Source organism: Papio anubis, chromosome 7 (assembly GCF_008728515.1).
Source record: "Papio anubis isolate 15944 chromosome 7, Panubis1.0, whole genome shotgun sequence".
NCBI lineage: Eukaryota > Metazoa > Chordata > Mammalia > Primates > Cercopithecidae > Papio > Papio anubis.
This window is the reverse complement of record NC_044982.1, coordinates 123,638,615-123,663,467: the sequence shown is the minus strand read 5'-3', so window position 1 is coordinate 123,663,467 and position 24,853 is coordinate 123,638,615. Positions and strand designations below refer to the sequence as shown.

Genomic DNA, 24,853 nt, shown 5'->3' with positions numbered 1-24,853 from the left:
TTTAGGTTAGACTCCAGGAAGAACTCCTTGGCAACATTTATGAATATATGAGAGAAAGGAATCACTTTTCTGAGGATTTCCTTCTCCCCTGAATTTTTTATATTGAATAAACAACATTGTAAATGTAGAGGAGTTGTTTCAGAAAAAAAGATCACTCATTTTACTTTGTGAATTATGTTCCTTTTTTCATCTTTCTGGGTCAGTTTGAGACTGTGTTACACAGTGGCATGAAAAGGGAAAGAACTAGGTTTGGTTCTGCCCACAGCAGCATAAAGGCAAGGACGTGTAACTAGCAGACCTTAGGCCCTGACCCCAGGCTTCCAACATCCAGAGTGACCCCAGCATACTCAGAGATGAAGCCAGCTCTTCCACAGTGGGTGGGTACTCCTGTAGGCTTCAGCAGAGGGATCTGGTGACCTTCTTACTGTTCCAGGCCACTCAAGGTGAATCAGGGCAGAGGTGAGGCTGTGAGGATTACCTGCTATTTCAGATGAAAGTAACTCAAAGCATCACGCACCCAGGTACTCTGGAGGAAACAGGAAAGGGAGAAAGGGACAGTCAGTAAATATCAGGCCGAGTTAGCTGAATGATTGAAATGGCTTCCAGATCAATGGTTAGGATGACGAGATTCCCACTACCTTACCCTACTCCCACTTTGATCAGTTCCAAGTCATGGACTCGAGGTGCAGGGAGCTCAGCATGCCAACTCCTCAGGTATCTTGGGATGTCCCAGCCTGCTCTGGGGAGATCCGTTAGTGCCCTCTACACCAAGGATTTCCTTTAGGCCTAATAAAATAGATTTCATGTATGAATTGCTTTGAAGTTTGCATGGTGTTTTCTCTATAATCTTTGTTTTTTATTTTGATTCTCACATTCACCTTACAGATAGGTAGGACAGATATTATTATCCCCACATTTACTTGTAGGTTACATTAGAATCACACAGCAGCAAGTCGAGCCTAATGCTAACTGAGGCCTTCTGATCTCTTAAGCCCCAGGCACCTTCTGAATCTTTCCAAAATTTTCCACCATCTAAGCATGGAAACCCTAGACCACCTCTCATTCTCATAGCTTAGAAACAAGTTTGAGAAATCTCCCCAGTTCCTCCACTGACTTTGCGGGCCCACAGTGAGCCCATCTGTGTCCCTGGTGGAAGGCCCACTCTCTCAGGCTTGGTCAGGCGCACTGGGACCCAGAACTTGTGCAATGCCCTGATAAGCTTCTTAGAGGAGGTGGGTATTAGCCACGATCGGATATTCTTCCCCTGAGCTGCCCTTCACACCTGACCCTGCCTTGAATTAGGATTCCATAGGAGAGCTGGGGGCAGGAGAATGGGGTGTTCCCTGCTGTCCAGCTTCAGACCCACTCTTTGAGATCTTGGATTCTGACGAGTTTCCAGAGCTGAGAAGACAGCCAGATGCCAAGATCTGAAGGTAAATGATGTAATTAGGTAGGAGTGATCAGCTGGGGTGCCAGCTCAGCTCTGTTACATAACACAGGAACATCAGAAAGAGAGAGACCCTCTGAAATTTCTGTTGGAGATACAAGTGGGCTTGCTGCAAAGTGTTGAGTTCATGGCAAGGATCGGGGGGCTGCAGGGAGATAGTGGAAAGAAAATTACGGAAATCAGGGACAAAGAAGGAAGTTCACTTATTCCTACATCTCCTTTTGCTTGTCCCTCTCTTGCTTTTTAAGACAAGTGCCTTTGCATGTCCAATTAGTGTGGCATGCAAGAAAGAAAGGGGAGTTAGGAGGCTCATCTGCTTGGCTACTCACTAGCTGTGTAATGTTAAGCAAGTCACATCTCCTCTCTGGACCTCTGTGTTTTCATATCTCAGACGAGGAGTTGTACCAGACAGATTCCATGGGTTACTCAGCTCACTTCTAATATATCATATGCAAAACCAATAATTTCCAGTTATTGTTTTATAGTAGTGTGTGGACATTAATTAGAAATTTAATAAATACTTACTTAGGCTGGGCCTCAATACCCTTCTTTATAAAATGAGGATTCTTTGAGGGCCTTTCATGTTCTTCCCTCCTTCATTCTTATGTAAAACTAACCTTTCTGTTCAGTGCTTTTCTTTTTTTTTTTTTTTTTTTTTCCCTTTGAGACAGAGTTTTGCTCTGTTGCCCAGGCTGGAGTGCAATGGTGCGATCTCAGCTCACTGCAACCTCTGCCTGCCAGGTTCAAGCAATTCTCATGTCTCAGCCTCCCGTGCACCTGGGATTACAGGCATGTGCCACCATGCCTGACTAACTTTTGTATTTTTAGCAGAGATAGGGTTTCACCATGTTGGCCAGGCTGGTCTTGAACTCCTGACCTCAAGTGATCTGCCCGCCTCAGCCTCCCAAAGTGCTGGGATTCCAGGCGTGAGCCACCATGCCTGGCCTGTTCAATGCTTTTCATATGTTTTTACTCTCTCAACATTCCTATGACACTGTTATTATTCATATTCTAATTTAATTTAAATTAAATTAAAAATATTATGCACATGATAAAAAGGTCAAACTAACAGACTATACAGTGAAAATAAGTCACCTTCTGACCTTTGATCCTCAGTTTCCCTTCCCCAATTGTCCTTCCAGAGATTATATTTGCATAACCAATATATATGTTATCATGCCCATTTCACAGATGAGGCACCAAGGCTCAGCCTGTCCAGGATGACACAGCTGGTAAGCAGCAGAACAGGGAGTCTAGGCTTTCAACTCCATTTCCCATGATCCTCCCACCATGCTGTATTCTCTGGGAAGCTCTATAACATTAACTTTTAAGCTTTGCCCACTCTGGATGGTGGAATTGTTTTAAGTCAGTCCAAAAAAATACATGGAGCCTTAATGTCCCTGGCAATGCCCTCCACTACTGCCTCTTTTTGTCTATAACTTAAAGCCATATCTCCCTACCTCCTTCCTGCCTTTGATAAGGTGAGACCTGTGGCCTGGCACCAGCTATGGATGACTGAGCTCCCAGCATCTTAGGCTTGGACCTGAAGAGTACTGGCAGATCTTTTGCTGAGAGCCCAGGGAGACTCCATAGAGCACTCAGGCCCCAGCTCAGGAACCTGGGCTGCTGGCAGGCCTACATAGTACAGAGGACCCCTAGGTACTCTTTCTCTTAAGAGTAGGCATTTTCCTCTGGAGCAGGGGACAGGAGTAGTTTACTCTTGCAAAGACCCCATGCATTATACTTTTGTGTTCCTGGGGCTTCTATTGTCACTTTTTTCCATATGAGGCTGTTATGGATCCCAGATCTCCTCTTAGTGGTAAATAATCTCTTTTTCTACCATCTAGGTTTGTGGATACCCCCTGGCTGGGCTTCATGGAGAAATATCTGATCACCAACCTGAATCCCAGAGTAGCCTCCATCTTAGGACAGAATGAGAGGCCTTCTGTAACCAGATATAACTGGCCAGCATGGGGAAATTGATCAGGATGGGGCCGCAAGATAGGCGGTTACTCCGGACAAAGCGGCTTCCTTGGAGTCGCCTCCTCTTCCTACTGGGAATGTTGATCATCAGTTCTACCTACCAGCACCTTAGAGGACCCCGGGGCCTTTCCTCATTGTGGGCAGCAGTCTCTTCTCATCAGCCTGTAAGACTGGCCAGCCGGGACCTCCCCAGTGAAGAGATGATGATGGTGAGCAGCAACCCTCCAAAACCTAGCTCTGAAATGGGGGGCGAGATGCTGGTACCCCAAGCCTCAGTGGGCAGTGATGAAGCAACACTGAGCATGACAGTGGAGAATATTCCCGATATTCCTAAAAGGACAGCCAAGATGATCCCAACAACAACCAAGAATAATTATAGCCCAACAGCAGCAGGTACAGAACGAAGGAAGGAAGACACCCCAACATCCAGCAGAACACTGACTTACTACACCTCAACTTCAAGCAGACAAATAGTAAAAAAGTATACCCCAACACCCACAGGAGAAATGAAGAGCTACAGCCCAACTCAAGTCAGGGAAAAGGTGAAGTATACTCCTTCCCCACGTGGTAGAAGAGTAGGCACTTACGCTTCATCCACATTCATGACAACGGAAACAAGCCATGCGATCACCCCCAGAACAACAGTGAAGGACAGTGACATTACAACAACCTATAAAATACTGGAAACCAACTCTCTTAAGAGAATAATGGAGGAAACCACCCCAACCACTCTGAAGGGAATGGTTGATAGCACCCCAACTTTTCTGACACATGAGGTAGAAACAAACGTCTTGACTTCTCCAAGGAGCATCGTGGAAAAAAACAATCTGTCTCCCCCCAGAAGAGTGGAAAGTAACAGCTCAGCCCATCCCTGGGGGTTAGTGGGAAAGAATAACCTGAAGACTCCCCAGGGAACAGTCCTGACGCATACCCCAGCCACCTCTGAGGGGCAGGTGACAATAAGCACCATGACAGGCAGCAACCCATCAGAAACCAAAGCCTTCACTGCTGCCTGGAGTGTTAGGAATCCCTCACCGAGGACCAGTGTGTCAGCCATCGAAACAGCCCCAACCACAGTCTGGAGGCTGGCAAAGAAACCTTACATAGCACCCAGCACCTCAACAACCCCCACAGTCAGGGCAAAGCTGACCACGCAGGTCCATCACTGTGTGGTTGTGAAGCCAACCCCAGCCATGCCCACCACTCCCTCCCCAAGCCTCACAACGGCCCTGCTCCCAGAGGAGCTCAGTCCCAGTCCCTCAGTGCTGCCTCCCATCTTGCCAGACCTCCCACCGAAGGGAGAGTACCCCCCAGATCTGTTCAGTGTGGAGGAGCGGCGGCAGGGCTGGGTGGTCCTGCACATTTTTGGCATGATGTATGTGTTTGTGGCCTTGGCCATTGTTTGCGATGAGTACTTCGTTCCAGCCCTAGGTGTCATCACAGACAAGCTGCAGATCTCCGAGGATGTGGCAGGCGCCACATTCATGGCTGCTGGAGGCTCTGCCCCTGAGCTTTTCACCTCCCTCATCGGTGTCTTCATTTCCCACAGCAACGTGGGCATCGGTACCATTGTGGGCTCTGCTGTGTTCAACATTCTCTTTGTCATTGGCACTTGTTCCCTCTTCTCCCGAGAGATCCTCAACCTCACCTGGTGGCCCTTATTCCGTGATGTCTCCTTCTACATCCTTGACCTGATAATGCTCATCCTCTTCTTCCTGGACAGCCTTATTGCCTGGTGGGAGAGCCTGCTGCTGCTGCTGGCCTATGCCTTCTATGTGTTCACCATGAAGTGGAACAAGCAAATCGAGGCCTGGGTGAAGGAGCAGCTCAGCAGGAGGCCAGCGGCTAAGGTCATGGCCTTAGGAGACCTCAGCAAGGTAAGGACAAATTGGCTCAGGCTTCTCTAGCCCCTTTGACATGAAAGGATGTGGCGAAGCCAGGACCTGAAGAGAAGGTGCTGGATCAGACCTCAAGAGATGAATGCTCTGGTTCCCTTACTATTTATTCAACATTTATAGAGTACCTATTCTCTGCCAGGCACTGTGCTGGGGCCTTTGTAAGCATGACATTGGCTCAACCCTTAATCACCCTATAAACTGGTCATATTATGATCCCCATTTGCAGGAGAGGAAACTGAAGCCTAAAGACGTTAAACCACATGTTCAAGGTCACACAGCAAATAGGCAGTGGAACCAAGATTTGAGCTCGGGTTGGTATGACCAGGTGTTTGGAAATGACATTTGAGTTGGGCTTTGGAGAATGTCCAAAAAGATGCCAGGCGAGGAAAAATGATAATCTCTTCCATGTACATGGCGTTCAGGGTTTAGCTAGCACCCTCATTTTCATTTAATCCCGTTAGCTCACATTCCAGACTTGGATGGGGTCTGAGAAGGGGGAAGCTTTTATATTTTTGTTTTGTTCTGAAAATATTAGAAAAGATGGGAGCTCTGTTCATCCACTGACAAGCTAGTCCTGGGGGCAGAACCCCTCACTCTGTGCGCATTGGAGACCAGACACCAGGAGCACCAATCCTAGGGCTTTCTCCTGACCCATGAGTTCCTTTCCAAGAACTTCTCTGCTCACTTGAGGGACCTTCTTGTTAAATTCATTGGATGATTCAATAACCTGGAAGATGATTAATTGCAGAAGTGATCTCTGAAAATTCATTCCAAAATTTTTTGGGTTTTTTGGGTTGGGAGTAACTGGGACTACAGGCACATACCACCACACCCGGATCATTCCAAGTTTTTTGTTCCTTGAGACTCTAAAGTGAGGGTACCTTAGCGAACACAGACCCCACTTCTCTCCTACTCCTAAAGGGTGAGTTTGGGTAAGGGTTGGCTCACAGCCTGCCTATTCCAGGTCTCAGAGAAGCTGCTGGTGTGAGCAGAATTTTGCATGCAGAGTGGAAGGACTTAGCTACTTAATCCAGAGCAGTTTTGATGAGTGAGCAGGATAGAGACCAAACTCAGCAATGTGTCTGTGAGATATGTGAGGCAAGGGAGATTAAATGCACTTCCTTTAGACTTTTTAGATAACATGTTGTTCTGGCCAAAGCATGGAACAGAGAGCCAGGAAACCTGGGTTCTAATCTGATTCTGCCTCTAATGAATTGTGTGACCATAGACAGGTCCTTTGCCCTCTCTAGGAGAAATGATAGAATCCAACTAATCACTGAAAGGTCCCGTCTAACTCTAGCATTCTATGATAATGTCCCATGTCCAAGTGAGTTCAGTTCTATCAGGACCCAACGCAATGGTTATGTGTCTGATCTGGTCAATTGAGCTTCTATTGTGTCATTTGCAGATGGTCCAAAAAGGAAATATCCCGCCCAGGGTCATACAGCCAGCAGGTATCAGAACTGGAACAGGAACCCAGTCTTCTAACTCCTCATTCAGTGCTATTTCCCACCAGACTATCCTCCATGAAGCCAAAGACTTCAAAAAGAGAGAGAGGCTTAGAGCATTACAGAATTTAATACAAGGAAACAGGAACCTCTCTCCTAATGCAGTTCTTAGGGCAGGCCTTGCTAAGTTCTCAGGGGTGGCCATGAAGTCCTGGTATTCTCCTCTGAAGAAAATGCCTAATACTTTGGTGTACAACAGGCCAGCAGTTTCCAAAGTGCCTCTGACTTGCTTCCTAGTCCCTCATAATAATTCTGCTTTTATTTAGTCTCCGCAAACTCTGAACTTTCCATTTGATCTGAGTTAGACCATCAAAGAAAAGCTTGCGGGACAAATGAAGCATAATCATGATTTCAAAAGAGAATACATAACCTACTGAAGGGACTCTTCGAGGGCTTTAGTAGCAACTCCTTGCCAATTAGTAAGCACAGGGATGATTACGTCTCTGTTCTTATTTGTCAAAATAGATTCAGTATGAATTTTTTTTTTAAAAATTTGTTCTGTTGCCCAGGCTGGAGTACACTGGTGCACTCATAGCTCACTGCAGCCTAGAACTCCTGGGCTCAAGCAGTCCCCACCTCAGCCTCCCTAGTAGCTGGGATGTGCCACCATGCCTAGCTAATTTTTAATATTTTGTAGAGATGGGCGCCTCACCATGTTGCCCAGGCTGGTCTTAAACTCCTGGTCTTAAGTGATCCTCCTGCCTCAGCTTCCCAAATTGCTGAAATTACAGTCATGAACCACCACACCTGGCCTCTTTAGCATTTTTAAAATGTCATCACCCCTTCAAGGATGCCTTATTTCCCTTTAGCCAGATCATAAGTCTGGTCACATCAGGCTTATCACTGCCACTAGATGGGGAACTAATTTTTGTACCTCCTAAAGGGCCAAGCCCAGTGTCTTGTTCTTAGAAGAAGTTCCATAAGTATTTAGTTCATTTTCCTCAGGTAATCCCAAAAGTTCCAGAACTCCAGTTTAGTGAGACAAAGGAGTCAGGGGTTGAGAATCCATGCTTACAGAGAGCCTATTCCATACATACATTGTCTTAACAATTTCTCATAAAACCATACAAGGAATAGATTACCTTCATCTTGCAGATGAGGAAACTGAGGCTCAGAGAGGATAATTAACTCAGCCGAAGTTACACAGCTACTTGGTGATCCTTACCATTGATCAGGAATCAGTATATTTGGGTTTTAAGCCATGTTCCACTGCTGACTATTCCTGTTACCCTGGGCAAGTCAATGCAATACAACAAACCATTATTATTAAGTTAAATGAAAGCCTGTGTGGGAAATAAAAAGATTGTATCCAGTAGAAGGGACGAGCCTAGAGAAAATTAACTGCAGTGAAGTGAACCCTGGGCAAAATGCTACAAAGTTACTTTGCTTTTCAAACAGGCCTTAGGTTCCTCATCTGTAAAGTGAATGGATGAGCTATGCAGAAGTTGGCAAACTTTTTCTGTAAAAGTCCAGACAGTAAATATTTTAGGATTTGCAAGCCATATAGTCTCTGTCAAAGCTACTGAACTCTGTTCTTGTAGTGTGAAAGCAGCTACAGATAATAAATAAACTAATTGGAATGGCCACGTGGTATTTTACAAAGAGCAACATATTTGCAGGTATTCTTCTTCCTGAGCAACTTGGAAACACAATCAGCAGAGAACAATCCATTTTATTACTGGATATTCACCCACCTGATAGCTGTTGAATTTCTGAGCTCAACAGCTCAGAATCTGAGGATCTTTCACTTTACTGTTTATTCTGCCCTGATTATCTAGAATAAGGATAAAGGTGTTTTAGGAGTGATTCTAATCAGAATTTACTTAAGAATATTTCCAGAAAAAAATAAAGGACTTAGCATCAAACATAGACATATAGTAAGTATTTTAGAGTCTCACTGTTGACACTGGCTGAAAAAATTCAAAGCTAAAAATATTTTGGACAATATTGTCAGATTGACATATATTGGTTTGAGGATGCCTTTTATGACCCCAATAAGGAAATGGTAAATGTTTGCATAGTTATCAACACAGTCTAATTCTGAGCACAGGCTCTCTCTCTGAAACTTAGTTTTCAAGTATACTTGGTTTTGAAGCTCTCAGTGTGTTTGTTCTGGCCAAAAATGATAAATCTCTGACATGCCTTGACCCTGCATAGTCACGGAAAGCCAACAGACAGCAAAGCGGAGGCACTAGGCTGGCTGAAAAGCCTTATTGGTATTTGAAGGACAGCAGGGGCCCTTCTTCATACTTGACTAGATTAGCCAGGAAGCACCAGCCATCTGCATGAGGTGTATGATTAGCAAGACAGTCCTGTGGAAAGCCAATGGCAAAAAGGGATGCAAAGCAGAGAAAAGAGCCTAGTTGGGGCTCCTTTGAAAGCTCCATACCCACACTCTTCCCTCTAGAATACTCCTGGGGAAAAGTCTGCCATTCTCTCCTAAATGCACTCGGGGCTATTTTCATCCTGGAAGCACTTATTTATTTATTTTTGAGACAAGGTCTTGCTCTGTCGCCCAGGCTGGAGTGCAGTGGCACAAGCACGACTCACTACAGCCTTGACCTCCCAGACTCAGGCAATCTCCCTCCTCAGCCTCCTGAGTAGCTGGGACTACATGTGCATGCCACCACACCCAGCTAATTTCAAAAACTTTTTGTAGAGAAGGTGGGGGGTGGGGAGGATCTAGGGGTGTGTCTCGCTATGTTACTCAGGTTGGTCTCAAACTCCTGGCTTCAAGCAATCCTCTCACCTTGACCTCCCAAAGTGCTGGGATTACAGGTGTGAGCCACCGCACCTGGTCCCTGGCAGGATTTTAAAAATTAAACCAATCAACAAGACCTCAAGCAGACAAACCTGCTACCTGTTTAGGGACTGGTCCTCCCCTTTCTTATCAGGGTTGGCATTTATCCTAAGGGCTTCTATCAGTGACCTGTAGAGCCAGCTACCTGCTTTCGAGGCAAGGGGCTGTGTGCAGGAAGCAGCTGGGACTCACTGTGCTGCCAAAGGGCCCACCCTAGCCTGGGCTGAGGGGTTCCCTTCTTCAACTCTTTGAATAATAATCAGCTTCCCTCTAATTGTCAGGAAAAGATGCTAGAGTAGAATGCTCAATTTTAGGGTTTCTCTTCATAAAATTTTCTTAATCTTTTGGCCAGGAGCGGTGGCTCACGCCTGTAATCCCAGCACTTTGGGAGGCCGAGGTGGGTGGATCACTTGAGGCCAGGAGTTCAAGACCAGCCTGGCCAACAAGGTGAAACCTCATCTCTACTAAAAATACAAAAATTTGCCGGGCATGGTGGCACGCACCTGTAATTGCAGTTTCTTGGGAGGTTGAGGCAGGAGAATTGCTGGAACCCAGGAGGCGCAAATTGCAGTGAGCCGAGGTCATGCCACTATACTCCGATCTGGGCAACAGAGCAAGACTCTGTCTCAAAACAAAACAAAACCAAAACCTAACCACAATATTAAAAAAAAAATCTTAAGCTTTCGATGTTCACCTGCTAGTGGGTGCTAGCGGATGACAAAATGGATGCATAAGAAACAAATATTAACAGAAAAACTCAAACATCTGATCACATCTAGTTTAACAGTTTGTTTTCATGGGTATGTGTAAGCTTGTAGTTGAGATTTTACATGCATTCATACAACCCAGTAATATTTTCTCCTAGTGCATGTGATGGGATTCAATATGAAACTAGATATTCATGGTGTTCTACAGAGAACAGCATAATGTCTAGATGCTCTGCCACCTGAATTAATTGGAAATACACAGCCAACAGAATTTTTTTTTAGTGTGAGGGAGTGGACATATGGATGATAAACAAGTAAAATAAACTAAGATGTTAATTTCAGCATATGACAAATGCTGTAAAGGAAATAAACACGGCAAGTAATAGAGAGTGATTGTAAATAATAGTGGGCCCCCTTTAGTGAGGGAGAGTGGGGGAGGTCTCTTGGAGGATAATTTCAAATAGAGATCTGCAGAATGAGAAGGGAAACCACCCCATGGCCTTTGACAAGAATTTCTGGAAGGGGGAACAGCATTTGCAAAAGCTCAGAGCTGGAAAAGAGAGCTTGGCACATTAGAGGAAAGAATAAAGGCCAGTGTGGTTAGTAATAGGGAGAGGGGTTCAGAATACCACTGGAGAAGAGGGTGGGAGCTATTAGTTTGGTGCAAAAGTAATCGTGGTTTTTGCCATTACTTTTGCTTTTAATGGCAAAAATCGCGATTACTTTTGCATCAGATTATTATTCTGTGCATCAGATACAGAGTTTGGATTTTATTTTATTTTTATTTTTGAGACAAAGTCTCACTCTGTCGCCAGGCTGGAGTGCAGTGGCGCAATCTCGGCTCATTGCAACCTCCACCTCCTGGGTTCAAGCGATTCTCCTGCCTCAGCCTCCCAAGTAGCTGGGGTTACAGGTGCACGCCACCACACCCAGCTAATTTTTGTATTTTTAGTAGAGATGGGGGTTTCACTATGTTGGCCAGGATGGTCTTGATCTCTTGACCTTGTGATCTGCCCGCCTTGGCCTCCCAAAGTGCTGGGATTACAGGTGTGAGCCATCACACCCAGCCTGGATTTTATTTCAAGCTCAACAGGTGAATGAAGTAATGAGAGTCCGCCCTAGCTGCTGAGTAGAGAATGAATTGTAGGTGTGCAAGAGTGGAAGCAGGGAGTCCAGTTAGGAGGCTGTTGTGGGCTGTTTATATGTGTATGTATTTGTGAATGTTTTAAGACAGAATTATCTGGACTTGGTGTGAAGTGGATATGGAGGGTGAGAGAATCAGGAAAATCAAGGATGCTGCTGATCTTTTTGGCTTGAGCAGCAGGGTGGATGGTAGTGCCATCCACTGAGAAAGAATAATAAGTTTAGGGAGACTCAAGAGTTCCCACTTTGGAATAGTGAGTTTGGGTGCTTAGGTCACTTCCAAGTGGGTATATCTGGGAGGCAGTGGCACAAATGAGTCTGACGCGCAGGAACAAAGTCTGGGCTGGAAACAGAAAACTGTGAATCACCAACGAATGTATGATAATTAAAATCAAGAATTGGCTGTTGCTAATCTGAAAGAGAGATAGTCTGGTAGTAATCCCTCAAGAACCCCAACATTCATTCAGCAAACATTCATTGAACATCTTTGTATGAGGCCTGTGATAGGTCTGGCCTGTGATAGGTCTGAATAAAGCACAGTTCCAGCTCTCAAGGAGCTTAGTCTAATGGAGGAGGTGGAGTTAGTCTAGGTTTTGTGGGGCCCGATACTCACTAAGAAAAAGAATATAAAACTATTGCCACAAAATTAGGTGCAGGCCTTGGAAGGGATTTGTGTAGGAGAGTGATGAGCCCTGAAGCTTAAGCTTCATCATCTCCATGGTAAATCCTTCTCAGTGGGAAAGGCAGATAAGTCAAGCAGTAGTTTACACTGTCATGTGTAATGGTATAGGTAAATGCTGAGGGATTTAGTACTGCAGAGGGCCGACATCTCAACAGACCAGAGGGTCAGGGAAGGCTTCCTAGGGGAGGGGATACTTAGGTGAATCTTGAAGGACAAGCAGGAATTCACTGGCTATAGAAGGGCTAGGGAGTCTCGTAGGCATGTGCAAAAACCAGAGAAATGAGAGGGCAAGAAGAGACTGTAGCCACCAGCTGCATACAGCTGTTGAGCCCTGGAAATGCAGCTAGTCCGATTCGTGATGTGCTATGAGTTTAATATATACACTGGGTTTCAAAGGCTTAGTCTGAAAAAATGGATGTAAAACACCCCAATATTTGTAATATTAATTACATGTTGAAATTGTATTTCAGGCATATCAGGTTAAAGTGTAATTATTAAAATTAATTTCACGGCAGGGCACAGTGCCTCACTCCTGTAATTCCAGCACTTTGGGAGGCTGAGGTGGGTGGATCATCTGAGGTCAGGAGTTTGACACCAGCCTGGTCAACATGGTGAAACCTCGTCTCTACTAAGAATACAAAAATTAGCCGGGCGTGGTAGCAGGCGCCTGTAATCCCAGCTACTCGGGAGGCTGAGGCAGGAGAATCGCTTGAACCGGGGTGGCAGAGGTTCCGGTGAGCCGAGATCTCGCCACTGCACTCCAGCCTGGGTGACAGAGTGAGACTCCGTCTAAAAAAGTAAAAAAAAGTAATTTCACTTGTTTCTTTTACTTTTAAAAAATGTGGCTACTAAAAAATTAAAATTACATATATGGCTTGCATTATATTTCTATTGGACAATACTGGACTGCAAGTAAGCAGGAGGCTGCGCTAAATTAAGGAGTTTGGGCTCTTACTGGGTGACAGTGGGGCTCCCAGTGTGTTGGGAGGGACATGATGTGCTTTGCTCAGAAACCCACTCTGGCTAAGGGGTGGTGAATGTACTGGAAGTGGAACAGATCAGAAGTCAGGAGGCTGTGCAGGACTGCAGGCAGGAGAGTGCAGAGACAAGGTGAAATGTGAGAACTCTCAGGAAGGAGGTCTGACAGCTAATTGGGTGTGGGCTGTGAGGGAGAGGGAGGAATTTGGGTAGACTTCTGGGTTTCCAGGATAGACAAATGGAGTGGATTGGGGTGTAATACTGTATTCAGTGAAGGGCTAAAGTGAAGTGTGTTCTATCTGAGAGAATCTGGGTGAAGTTAGGGCTTGGACAAGGGATTCAATAAATATTTGTTGAATAAATGTTTTTAAAAAATTTAAGACTAACATGTGTAGTTCAGGAAATGTGTTATGGATGGTTGAGAAGAGGAATTGCTGTATCAGTGGGAAATAGCAAATGGAGGTCAGGAGGACAAGCCATCTAGGGGCTACCATGGTTTGCCACCTGAAGTTCCTATAAACAGCTGCAAAGGATCCCATTGCTCATCTTCAGCAAGAGGCATGAAGACATCCTCTTCTGTTACCTCAGCCTCTTGCTAATTGTAAGGAGAAGAAAGTGGGGGTAACTGGGCTGAAGAAAGAGCAGGGAGAATGTTGTGATGTGAGAGGTGAATGTGTTCGTGAAAAGGGCATATTCAGAAAGCACCTACTTGCCAGTGCTGTTACTCATGAGTTCACTTATGAGTAACAGCACTGGCAAGTAGGTGCTTTCTGAATATGCCCTTTTCAACATTTCGCCACACCCAAATGTTGAGGAACATTCATGTCCATTTGCCTGAAATGTCGAAATATGAAATAGAGCCACGAGGGAATATAGATTTGACCTCATTTCCTTATTCATGCTTGGGAAAATAAATGGGATTTAGTAAAACCAAATCAAAAGCACCAAAGAAAAAAAAAAAAGAAAAAACTGAAGGGAGATAAGATCAGGGTTCTAAACAAAAAGAAAAAAAAAAGAAGACAGGATTCTGTCACCATCTTTGTGAGTGTGGGTAAGTGATGGAATCATTCTACATCTCAGTTTTCTCATCTAGCAAAATAGCTACAATAATATGAGTGTTGTCTATTTCACAGAGTTAGTCATATTAAATAAGAAAATGGATGTGAAAGACTTCAGAAAGTTAAAAGTGCATTCTGAAATTAGCCATGAACGATGAATCCTTAGAAAGGTATTTTGGCTTGAATAAATCTGAATGGCAGAGAAACCATTAGGGGTGTGCACCATGGGGCAAAGATCAGTCTCTCCTACCCCTCGGTGTACAGAACCTTTCACCCCAGAGTGTAGACGGGACCCTCACAGTTCTTTCTTTGCCTCTAAAGAGAATTCTTGGCCAGGCGCAGTGGCTCATGCCTGTAATCCCAGCACTTTGGGAGGCCGAGGCGGGTGGATCACGAGGTCAGGAGATCGAGACCATCCCGACCAATATGGTGAAACCCGGTCTCTACTAAAAATACAAAAATTAGCTGGGCCTGGTGGTGCGCACCTGTAGTCCAGCTACTTGGGAGGCTGAGGCAGGAGAATCACTTGAACCCGGGAGGCAGAGGTTGCAGTGAGCCGAGATCGTGCCACTGCACTGCAGCCTGGCGACAAAGTGAGACTCTGACTCAAAAAAAAAAAAAAAGATAACTCTTTGGGTGAGGGTTAGATGTGAGAAATAGTGAGATGGCTGGGCCAATGGGGTCAGTGCTGTAGCCTCTTATATCCCAGTTAACTTATAGGCGTGTCATGAAAGAGTTGAGGGGATTTCTTAAAATGCACAGTGCCCCCTTCATATGCAGATTTGTTGTTTATACTCTGTTTCATTCATTTTTATGTTCATTCATTCATTTAGCAATGTGTATTCAAGCATTCAAACCTCCCCCAATCCTTCAAAGCTTACTCAAATTCTACCTACTTCAGAAAGCTTCCTTGCCCATCCTAGCATAGCACCTATCTATGCCTTTTATTTCAGGAACCACATTCTTCTTTGTCATGCATCTGTGTTATCACTGGCCTCAATTTCTTTCTGGACACAGAATCCATGTCCTAAGCATCTTTGTATCCCTAAAGCCACCAGAATAGCACCATATAAATAGTATAGCAGGTTCTCAGTAAATAAGAACTGAATGAATGAATAAGTTGAAGGGATGGGTGAGTGGCCCTAGATCAAGCAGTATTTTCTGTATTTTCTGAGCTGAACAAAGAAGGGAGTGCAGCAAGTTCAGTTCTTGTTTAGCCATGGAGGTTGGTGGGGTGAGGGAAGCAATGAGAAGGTAAAGACGATTGCTGAGGGCAGTCATTTGTGATCCTGCTACTTAAAGATAACACTAAAGGCTGGATGTGCTGGCTCACACCTGTGATCCCATCACTTTGTAGGGGTGAAGCAGGAGGACTGCTTGACCCCAGGAGTTCGAGACCAGCCTGGACAGCATAGAGAGACCCAGTCTCTACAAAAAAACAAAAAAAGTAGCCAGTCACTCACACCTGTAATACCAGCATTTTGGAAGGCAGACGTGGGTGAGTCACTTGAGCACAGTTTGAGACCAGCTTGGGCAACATAGTGAAACCCCATCTCTACAAAAAATACAAAAACTAGCCGGGTGTCATAGTACATGCCTGTAGTCCCAGCTACTTGGGGGGCTGAGGTGGGAAGATGGCTTGAGCCCAAGAGGTCAAGGCCACAATGAGCCATGATCGTGCTACTCCACTCCAGCCTGGGCAACAGAGCAAAACTCTGTAAAAAAATAATAAGGCTGAGCGCAGTGGCTCATGCCTGTAATCCCAGCACTTTGGGAGGCCAAGGCGGGTGGATCAACTGAGGTCAGGAGTTCAAGACCAGCCTGGCCAACATGGTGAAACCCCATCTCTACTAAAAATACAAAATTTAGCCGAGTATGGTGGCAAACATCTGTGATCCCAGCTACTTGGGAGGCTGAGGCAGGAGAATCGCTTGAACCCAGGAGGGGAGGTTGCAGTGAGGTGATATTGCACCACTGCACTCCAGCCTGGGTGATAGAGACTCCATCTCAAAATAATAATAATAATAATAATAATAATAATAAAACAAAAGCACTAAAGGTCACTTGGGAGTGTCTACTCATTCAGGTCACCTTTACTGAGTACCTCCTGTGCTCAGTAAGACACTGTGCCACAAGGAAGGGAAATAGAGATGACTGTAAGTTCATTACATGGCAAAAAAAAAAAAAAAAAGGTAGAGTCTACATGTAGCTGGTAGACCATGCAGTGAAAAGTTAAACAGCACTTTTTTTTGAAAAAAGTTCAAATAGTATTACAAGGCTGTGAGTGTAAAGTGGCAAGCCAGTGGTTCAGACAGTAAATACATAGGCTTAATGCTTCTTCATCTTAGATTGTCTAGGGCTATCCCGCTTCCCAGCTGGCTGCCCCATAGCTTTCCCAAAACACTAGCACTTACCTGAGCACACAGCTGATTTTAGTATCACAGAATGTGCTCACTGTTATACAGCTTTCCAGGAGAGAAGTATTGTAGTAAGCTGAAGGGAGGATGGGAGGGGGCATGGAAAGGGCATTTGGGAAAGCTTCATACAAGAACTCACCCTGAATTTTATAAACAATGGATAAGATTTGAGTAGAAAGAAAGGAACAGAGAAGGCATTTTAGGCAGGAGGAAAAGGCATGAACAAGGGAACAAGAGTTAGAATAGATTAAGTGTATTTAGAGGACAGTTAATTTTCATTTATTCATTCATTTAATAAATATTTATTGAGCTCTTGCTAAGTGCTGGGCAGTGTTCTCATGCTGGCCACACAGTGGTGAATAAAATAGTCTACCTTCAAGATGCTAGTGGGGCAGTCGACTTATTTCCCCAAATAAATTGGGGAAAGTGCTGTGAAGGAAAAGAACAGGGGTCTATAAAAGAATTATACATGGCTTCCCAGAGGAAGGTGACACTTAAGTGAAGACCAGAAGCCTGAGGAGGGAAAAAGCATTATGGACGGGGGGCGAGGGGCCCTGTGATGAGGGTTTTGAGGTGGGTGAAGAGGATGGCACATTTCAGAAACCCAAAGACAGTTGGTGCCACTGGACTATGGTGAGTGGACACATTCGACTAGGGGTACTGCATTGCAGAGTGAAGCCAGATTATAGAAGGTCAGACTGGAGGGATGGACCATGTTGAAACATTTTCTGAGACCAGGTTATCTCTGAGTGCGTTTCTGTATTTCAACCTGAGGACTTTCATGGAGAGAGGGATGTAGGGAGAAAGTGAGGGTCTCGCCACAACATCTTGTGACTCCTCTCCCTGTTTGCAGCCGGGCGATGGGGCCATTGCGGTGGATGAGCTACAGGATAACAAGAAGCTGAAGGTGGGTGCTGTGTGGAGTCTGCACAGTGGGGACACTGCAGGGTCTCAGTGGATGGTCACAGACCCGGGGTATTGGGGCCCTGAGCTGGGGACCCTGGCTGTGCTCAGGCCTAGGAAACTCCTGGGAGCGCTGCCAGGGTGAGGCAAGGGAGGAGAGGGCTCCTTTTCTGAGAACTCTCACCTCTAGATGGCCTTTGAGGAGGTGCTAGTTTGGGAGCTAAGTCTGAAATGTTATAGTCCGCTCTGCCATTAGCTTGCTGTGTGACCTTGGGCTTCAGATTCTGCATCTGTAAAATTACTGTTTGGACTAGATGAATTCAGGTCTGAGTGTACAGCCCAATACTGTATGATTGATATAAAAGCCGGATTACCTATGGCTTTGGAATGCCCCAGAACTAAGAGAAAGATAGCAGGGGAACTGGAGAGGGCAGGAGTCTGAGGTTTCTGAAAAACTGTGCCTTCGCTGTTTACAGACTATGAAGTATCTGCAAAGAATTATGGGGAACTTTGAAAGGAGTTCCAAACCTAAACCTAAAGAACCTCCCCCATCCAAAGAAAATCTCTAAACTTGTGGTGAAGTACTGTGGCACCACAGTCACTAGATGGCAGAAGAGTTCAGATCAGAGGGATGAGGGGGAAGAAAGGAGGGAGAAAGAAGAGGAGGAGGGAGGGAGGACTGAGCAAGTGTGGAAGCATTGTCTTTGGATGTTCCATTGTAAATCAGATGATATTTCTATATGTGTCACTATGAATAAGTGTCACATCTGTGTCTGTACAGTATCGGTGTGTGTGTATGTGTATACCTGTGAGGGTCTCTGAGCACGTGGGCAGAAAAGAAACAAACAAACTGAACTGGGAATCAGAAGACCACAGAAGACCTGGGTACCAGTCTGACTCTTTTATTTACTTCCCGCATGACCTTGGCTTAGGCACCTAGCTTCTTTGAGTTTTCCTTTCCCTTTCCATAGATGGGGATCACAGCTTTGCTTATCTCTGGGAGTGGAGCAATGATAAAATGTGATAATATGGACTGTAAAGGGCTGTAGCCATGTGCAGTGGGTCTGTCTGTGTGGTGTGTGGGTGAGGGAGTGTTTCTGAGGGTGTACCTGCAGGGATGTGCAAACCCTTGGTAACATGATATCCCTAATATACCAGGTTGCTCCCTGTGGAGACCTTGGGAAATTATTCAGTATATAGAACAAAATAGTCCTGGAAGAGCTGAGGGGAGGCTGAGAAAGAAAGTAGTGTAACTCTCCTGGTTGGAGGTGGAGGAAGAGGGGAGGTCAGGATAAGGCATCTGTGCTTTCTCCCTGATTTTTATGGGAAAGAGGCAAGGTTAGTGATGCCCTCGTGTGGTTCCTCCCCTGGCTTGGACAGGGACCCACTGAGGCCTGTGCGGCTCTCCTCTTGCTCAGCTCCCGTCCTTGCTGACCCGAGGGAGCAGCTCGACCTCTCTGCACAACAGCACCATCCGCAGCACCATCTACCAGCTTATGCTCCACAGCCTGGACCCCCTGAGGGAAGGTAAGCAAGGCCTCTCCAGACCTGTGTGGTCTGCCCCATCCACTCCTTCCCTCCTGCAGCTGGAGACGAACTGAGACCTGAAAATCCGAGAGGCAGTGAGGAGGGGGTGGGAAGAGAGAATAAGCAGAGGAAAGTAGTAAAAGTCAGACAGTCTGGGAAAGAGGGTAGAGACCAAGACAGGGGACTCACCAAGAGAGGGCAACAAGGAACACAGAGGCTAAGGTCCTTAGGTATCCACATCCCACTTCCCTGCCTCTGTCCCTCCCTGTAAAATGCAGGCGTTAACCTGCAGTTAGGCTATGAGTACCGTGTGCTCTGCACAGGTTTGGGTTGGGGCTGCCCTGTAAAGCCCACTGCCCAAGAGTCAGCCCCAGTGTTCCATGGAGAGTGTCTAGCCAGGCAGCTTGGCCCAGGCTGACTGGCCTGGGCTGCTTGTGGGGACACCTCTTGTAGGGTCCCAAAGCCCAGAAGTTCTTAGTGGCACTTCCTTTTGCTTTATATTCAACTCTGGAGTCCTAGGAAACCTGCTACCTCCTCCCCAAGTCAGGAATCCCAAAGGACACCCTGGAAACTGCCAGCACCCTTTTAAGGGTGACGAAGGTAAGAGCAGGATCCAAAGTACAGTGGGGGCTGTTGTCCAATTTGACAAATGGTGGCAGTGGCTGAGATTCTCACTGTCCACCTTACCAAATCCTGCCTTCTGCTTCTCTTCCCCCAAGAGCTGCCCCCAACCTGCATCTCAGACCCCTAAAGGGCACTCCTCAGCTACCCTCCTGCTCTCCTTGAGCTCCCCCATCTCTGGGGCTCTGGTGCAGAACCGGAACCCAGCCAGGAGGCCCATCAAGGAAAGGCTAGCCTTTGGGCAAAAGCCAAGGGCTTGGACTGCAGTTGGGCAGGAGGGCTGAGGGCTGAGCTGAATATGACACCACAGAATGATCCATTGAGTCCCAGGGGGCACTCTGACTGACCTTTCTGGCTCAAGGACAAATTTTGGGGGCTCAGAATTTTCTTTAGGCTCTGAAGTCCTTTTCAGAGACAATATTGGGTTGTCAGTTGTTTAAATAAAAAAAAAAAAAAATACCAGCCAGACGCAGTGGCACACGCCTATAATCCTAGCATTTTTGGAGGCCAAGGGAGGTGGATTGCCTGAGCTCAGGAGTTCGAGACCAGCCTGGGCAACACGGTGAAACCTTGTCTCTAATAAAATACAAAAAAATTAGCCGGGCTTGGTGGCAGGCGCCTGTAATCTCAGCTGCTTGGGAGGCTGAGATAGGAGAATCACTTGAACTCAGGAGGTGGAGGTTGTAGCGAGCCGAGATTGAGCCACTGCACTCCAGCCTAGGCTACAGAGTGAGACTCCATCTCAAACAAACAAACAAACAAACAAACAAACAATTTTTAAAAAGGCTGGGCACAGTGGCTCACACCTGTAATCCCAGCACTTTGGGAGGCCAAGGTGGGTGGATCACGAGGTCAAGAAATCGAGACCATCCTGGGCAACATGGTAAAACCCTGTCTCTACTAAAAACACAAAGATTAGCTGGGCATGGTGGCACACACCTTTAGTCCCAGCTACTCGGGAGGCTGAGGCAGGAGAATCGCTTGAATCCGGGAGGCGGAGGTTGCAGTGAGCCGAGATCGTGCCACTGAGCTCTAGACTGGGTGACAGAGTGAGACTCCATCTCTAAATAAATAAATAAATAAACCATACTGTGAAAAGCTGCATCAAAGACAAGTGATGAAACCTTCCTTAGGAATTCCTCAAGGTAAGAACAGAGGGAGAGAGAAAGGGAGAAAAAAATTAAGCTGCTAATGGAGCTGTTAGAAAAAAAGAGAGAGAAAAGAAAAAAAAAGCAATTCCTCAAGGTAAACCTCAGAAGACATTGTGAGAGAGGCCACCCCCAAATGTCAGCTCTAGAAAAATAGTACCTCGGGTTTGCAGAATGGAAGCTGCAGCCCCTGACAGCTTCTGGTGATGAATGCTGGGGGTGCTCTGGCCAGGGCCCCATGAGGAAAGCTGTATCTCTGGGTCATCAGTGGCTACTCCCAGAGGAATCACTGACTCTAGCAAAGTCTTGATGTAAAGACCTTCTCTTGGATGGGACTGGAGGGCCCCCAGCTGGGCACCTCCATGACCAACAGCCTCCAGCTGGCCTACTTGTCTTAACAGGATTACGTGATGTTCAGGCCAGGCTGAGGTCAGAGGAGACTGATGCTAAAGCGATGATCCGGCCATGCTGAGAGGGGAGAGGCATGTGAGGAAACGAGTGCCCAGGAGCCAGCAGCGATCATCCCAGGGAGGGCAAGCATGTTGCTACATTGTCTCCGAGTGTCTACCAGGCATGGAATGGCTCTCACAGTGCATGACTGCAGATGTCCTCTGGGATTCAGTCATGCTCAAGAGCCCAGCCTGATTCTACACCCTGAGACGACATGCGGGAGGGGCAGGGACCATGCAGGGCGGTGATGGGGGCCTTTGTTCCCCAGGCTCTCTAGATGCACATTTGTGTTTTCATATGCTGTTTCCAGATGGCCGTGTAGATGTTTCCACTCTTTCCAGGTGTTCCAGCTCTTTCCACAGAGCTGATCTGTGGAAAAGACATTTCCTGGGGTCTGAATTCTCACCTTCCCTGTGAAGGGGCTTTTCCTCTCCAGGGTCCCATGCCTCTTCTGGTGATTTCACTTGGATGTGTGTGAGACAGGGTGGGGGAGACCCTGCAGCTGATCTGCTTTCCTCAGTAACATGGGAAGTGAGAGGCTAGGCTGTGATGAGGATGAGAAGGAAAGGGGGAAGCTTGTGTTTATGGCGAGCCCTTCCAGCAACAATCAGCAGATATTCTCAGTGCCAACACCAGAACCAAGGGAGCCCTCCTGTGACAGCAGCTACACATTGCTCAACAGAAGACTTCAGGGTTTGATTAGTGCCAAGGGGGCACTGGGGTTGTCAGGACGAAGGTGTGTTGGCCCCCGACCTCTCAGTTCTGATGAGGACCCAGGCCCACCAGGCCACTTCGAGGGACCACACGTGTCATAGTGGTGGCTCTACCCATGGGGCTTATTGCAGAGCCAGCTGCAGCTGAACTCACTCTGAGAGTTTAGGAGACAGGAAGAGAGGAGGACATTCCAGACCCATTTATCTGTTTCCTACCTGTCCTGGAGCCAGGCAGAGGCTTTGATCCACCCAGCTTCCCAGATTGCATTTTCCAGCTTCTCCGTTTCCTCTCGGTCCATCTGTATTATGGACTAGATGATGTCCAGGGTTCCTTCTAACTCGGACCCTCTGGAAGGCTGGGCATCATCACTGTGGGGTTGCTTCCCAGGTGGGACAGCTGCTGTCAACTACTCTTGTCAATTTGTTTTCATCGTTGTTGTTGTTGTTACAGCTAAAAGTTATATAGTGCTTTCTAGGTGCCAGACACTGTTTTGACCATATTCCTATATACATTCATTTACTCTGTCACCAACTCCGGAAGAGTTTACAGATGAAGAATCTGAAGTACAGAGAGCTTAAGGAATCACCCAGTTAGGTCCACAGCTATAGTGCAAGTGGCAGAACTAGGATTCAAACCCAGGTCATCAGGCTTCAGAATCCGTGCTAAAGTAACAATATGAGTGAGGCCACATTTGCAGCAGTAAAAGTGTTTTTATTTATTTTGTCTCATGGACCCTCATCACATCAGTCCCCTGAGGATATGACGGTATTGCCTTTTTAGAGAGGATGCTGAGGCTTAGTGACAGCACGCAGGCTTCCCAAAGTCACGCAGTGCTCATGGGGCACAGCCAGCCTAAATTCAGAATAGAGCCCATAGATCCCATGACACCACTTTGTTCTTCACTTGCACCACTGCCCTCACCCTCCCAGGCCACACAGCTGTGGGCTCCTTCGTCTCAGCCTTGTTCCTTCTTCCCTTCTCACCTTGAAATTATACACATAAAGCACTTGGCATGTTTCCTGGCACATAGTCCCTGGTGAAAGGGAGTTGCTGTCCCGTGTTTCTCGCCTGGAAATCAGGGCAGCACAATTCTGTGCATGCTGCCCTGTGGGCCTCCAGCAAAGCATGTGCATAGGGATCTGAAGGAGGCCCTTCTCGGGCTCTTCTTGTGCCTCGGGTCAAAAAGGGTGTATCCGAGAGCTTGTTGGTGAACCATTTCCCCTTTTCCACTGGAGAGGGAAGGCTTATGAACATGGCCATCAGTCGTGCCCCTGGAGCTATAACAAAGCTTCTAGTAGATTCAAAGAAAGTAAGCTACAAAGATAATATTGTCCAAGGATGGCAAAAACATCTCCCTGCAATTATTTCTCCATTCCACGTCCATCACAGACATTACCAGTCAATCATGCTACTTTCCTACAAAGTTTGGGTCAGAGTCCTCCTCAATTCAGTATCCAAGCAGGCCATCACTTGAGCTTGCAAAGGAAATAAATCCTATTTCTTGGCCCTGAGTCCAACCATGTCATTTTACCAGAGAGGAAATAGGCCTTGAGAAGGGAAGTGACTTACCCTAGGTCACAGCCAGTCAGTGACAATGCAGAGAATGTAAACAGAACTTTGGGAATTAGGCACCACAACTAGGCCTCGCAGGATCAGAATCCAGATGTCACAACGCCCATGGCAGCCTTTTCCCATGCTCTGCAGCTGCCCTCTGGCTGCTCAGCTGACTGTCCTAACTGAAAGAGCATGGCAGGGACTATCCTATGATTCCAGGTAAGATGTACGTCCTGTCTCATTTGCAGTTTGCCTTGCCGAGGAGAAGGAGGAGGAGAGCTTGAATCAAGAGGCCAGAGCCCAACCCCAGGCCAAATCAGAAAGTAAACCAGAAGGTGAGGATGGCCAGAGCAGTGGGTTTTCTCCTGCCCCCCTCTCCCTGCTGTCAGTAGTGAGCTTGGCCTGGAGGTGGCAGCCAGCCAGCCAGGCCAGGGGCTGAGTCACATCTTTGGCCTCTGTGAGCCAGTCAGTTAGGGTGATGGTCGGGTGTTGCCCTGATCACCGCTCCACTCCAGACTCCTCCTTCCCAGGTACTGTCTTTCTGACATGGCTGCTGGTCTGAGAGTGGCCCCATACAGCTTCCTCTCCATTTTCCACAGCTGGGGTAGGCAAGGGAAGGCTAGGGTGTTGTTGAACTTCCACTTCTTTTTGCTGAATCTCATCCCAAATGAGACTATGGGGCTTTATTTCTTCTTCCTGCCTCTTCTGTACAAGGACAATGTTGCTCGTTATTGGTCTGAAATCAGCAACCCCAGTGAGGGAAGGCTACCAGGGGTCTGGTGTCACAGAAATCCGGTATCTGTGTGGCAGCTAGGACTGAGAAAGTGGGACAGCCACTGCCATGTGGGCTCTGCACGGCACACCAGGACTGCCTGATCCACTCAGCAAACCCTGGAGGGAGGTGGAACAGCAGTCATTCTTCCCATCCTATAAACAAGAGGCTCAGAGAGGTCAAATGACTTCCCAAAGCCACACAGCCAAGAAGTGAGAGAACCTGTTCCAAGTTTCCCTTCCCGTCAGTCCTGTTCCAAGCCTTCAAAAGCTGCTGCTTTTGGAATCAGCAGGATCTTTCCCAAAGGGTCATTCTCTGAGTGCTGGGAGCTTTGCCTTCTCTCTGTTCTGGCTGCCCAGCTGTTGGTAGCGTCCTTGGCCACAATAGCCAGGATGGAAATGTCTATGAATTATAGGGGAGCACGGATGGTCACTTGCCAACTGTCTTCTCATCTGCAGATAGGTCAGGGCAATAACAATTCACATCACCTTACTTTTCCTACCAACAAGAAATTCCCCCAAATAAACCTTCAGAAACCTTGTA

The 24,853-nt window shown here is 46.7% G+C and overlaps 1 protein-coding gene and 1 long non-coding RNA gene across 5 annotated transcripts in view; one reads left to right on the top strand and one right to left on the bottom strand.

Moving 5' to 3' along the window:
- Window positions 1-24,853, top strand: part of SLC24A1 (solute carrier family 24 member 1) — a 43,503-nt gene that overhangs the window by 8,562 nt on the left and 10,088 nt on the right. For 3 of the 4 annotated variants that reach the window (XM_031669235.1, XM_031669233.1, XM_031669234.1), the window contains 4 exons: window positions 3,295-5,307; window positions 17,475-17,528; window positions 18,943-19,051; window positions 23,787-23,873. In XM_031669235.1, coding sequence (XP_031525095.1) covers window positions 3,418-5,307; window positions 17,475-17,528; window positions 18,943-19,051; window positions 23,787-23,873 — 2,140 coding nt within the window. In that variant the 5' untranslated portion in view covers window positions 3,295-3,417. Of the gene's footprint in view, window positions 1-3,294; window positions 5,308-17,474; window positions 17,529-18,942; window positions 19,052-23,786; window positions 23,874-24,853 lie in introns of those variants that run through there. The other variant, XM_009210424.2, reaches the window with a different exon arrangement.
- LOC103885885 lies at window positions 4-8,001 on the bottom strand. Its single transcript, XR_649219.4, has 3 exons — window positions 7,919-8,001; window positions 644-786; window positions 4-526 (listed from the first exon to the last, which is right to left on the bottom strand). It is a non-coding gene; the product is annotated as an uncharacterized LOC103885885 (long non-coding RNA).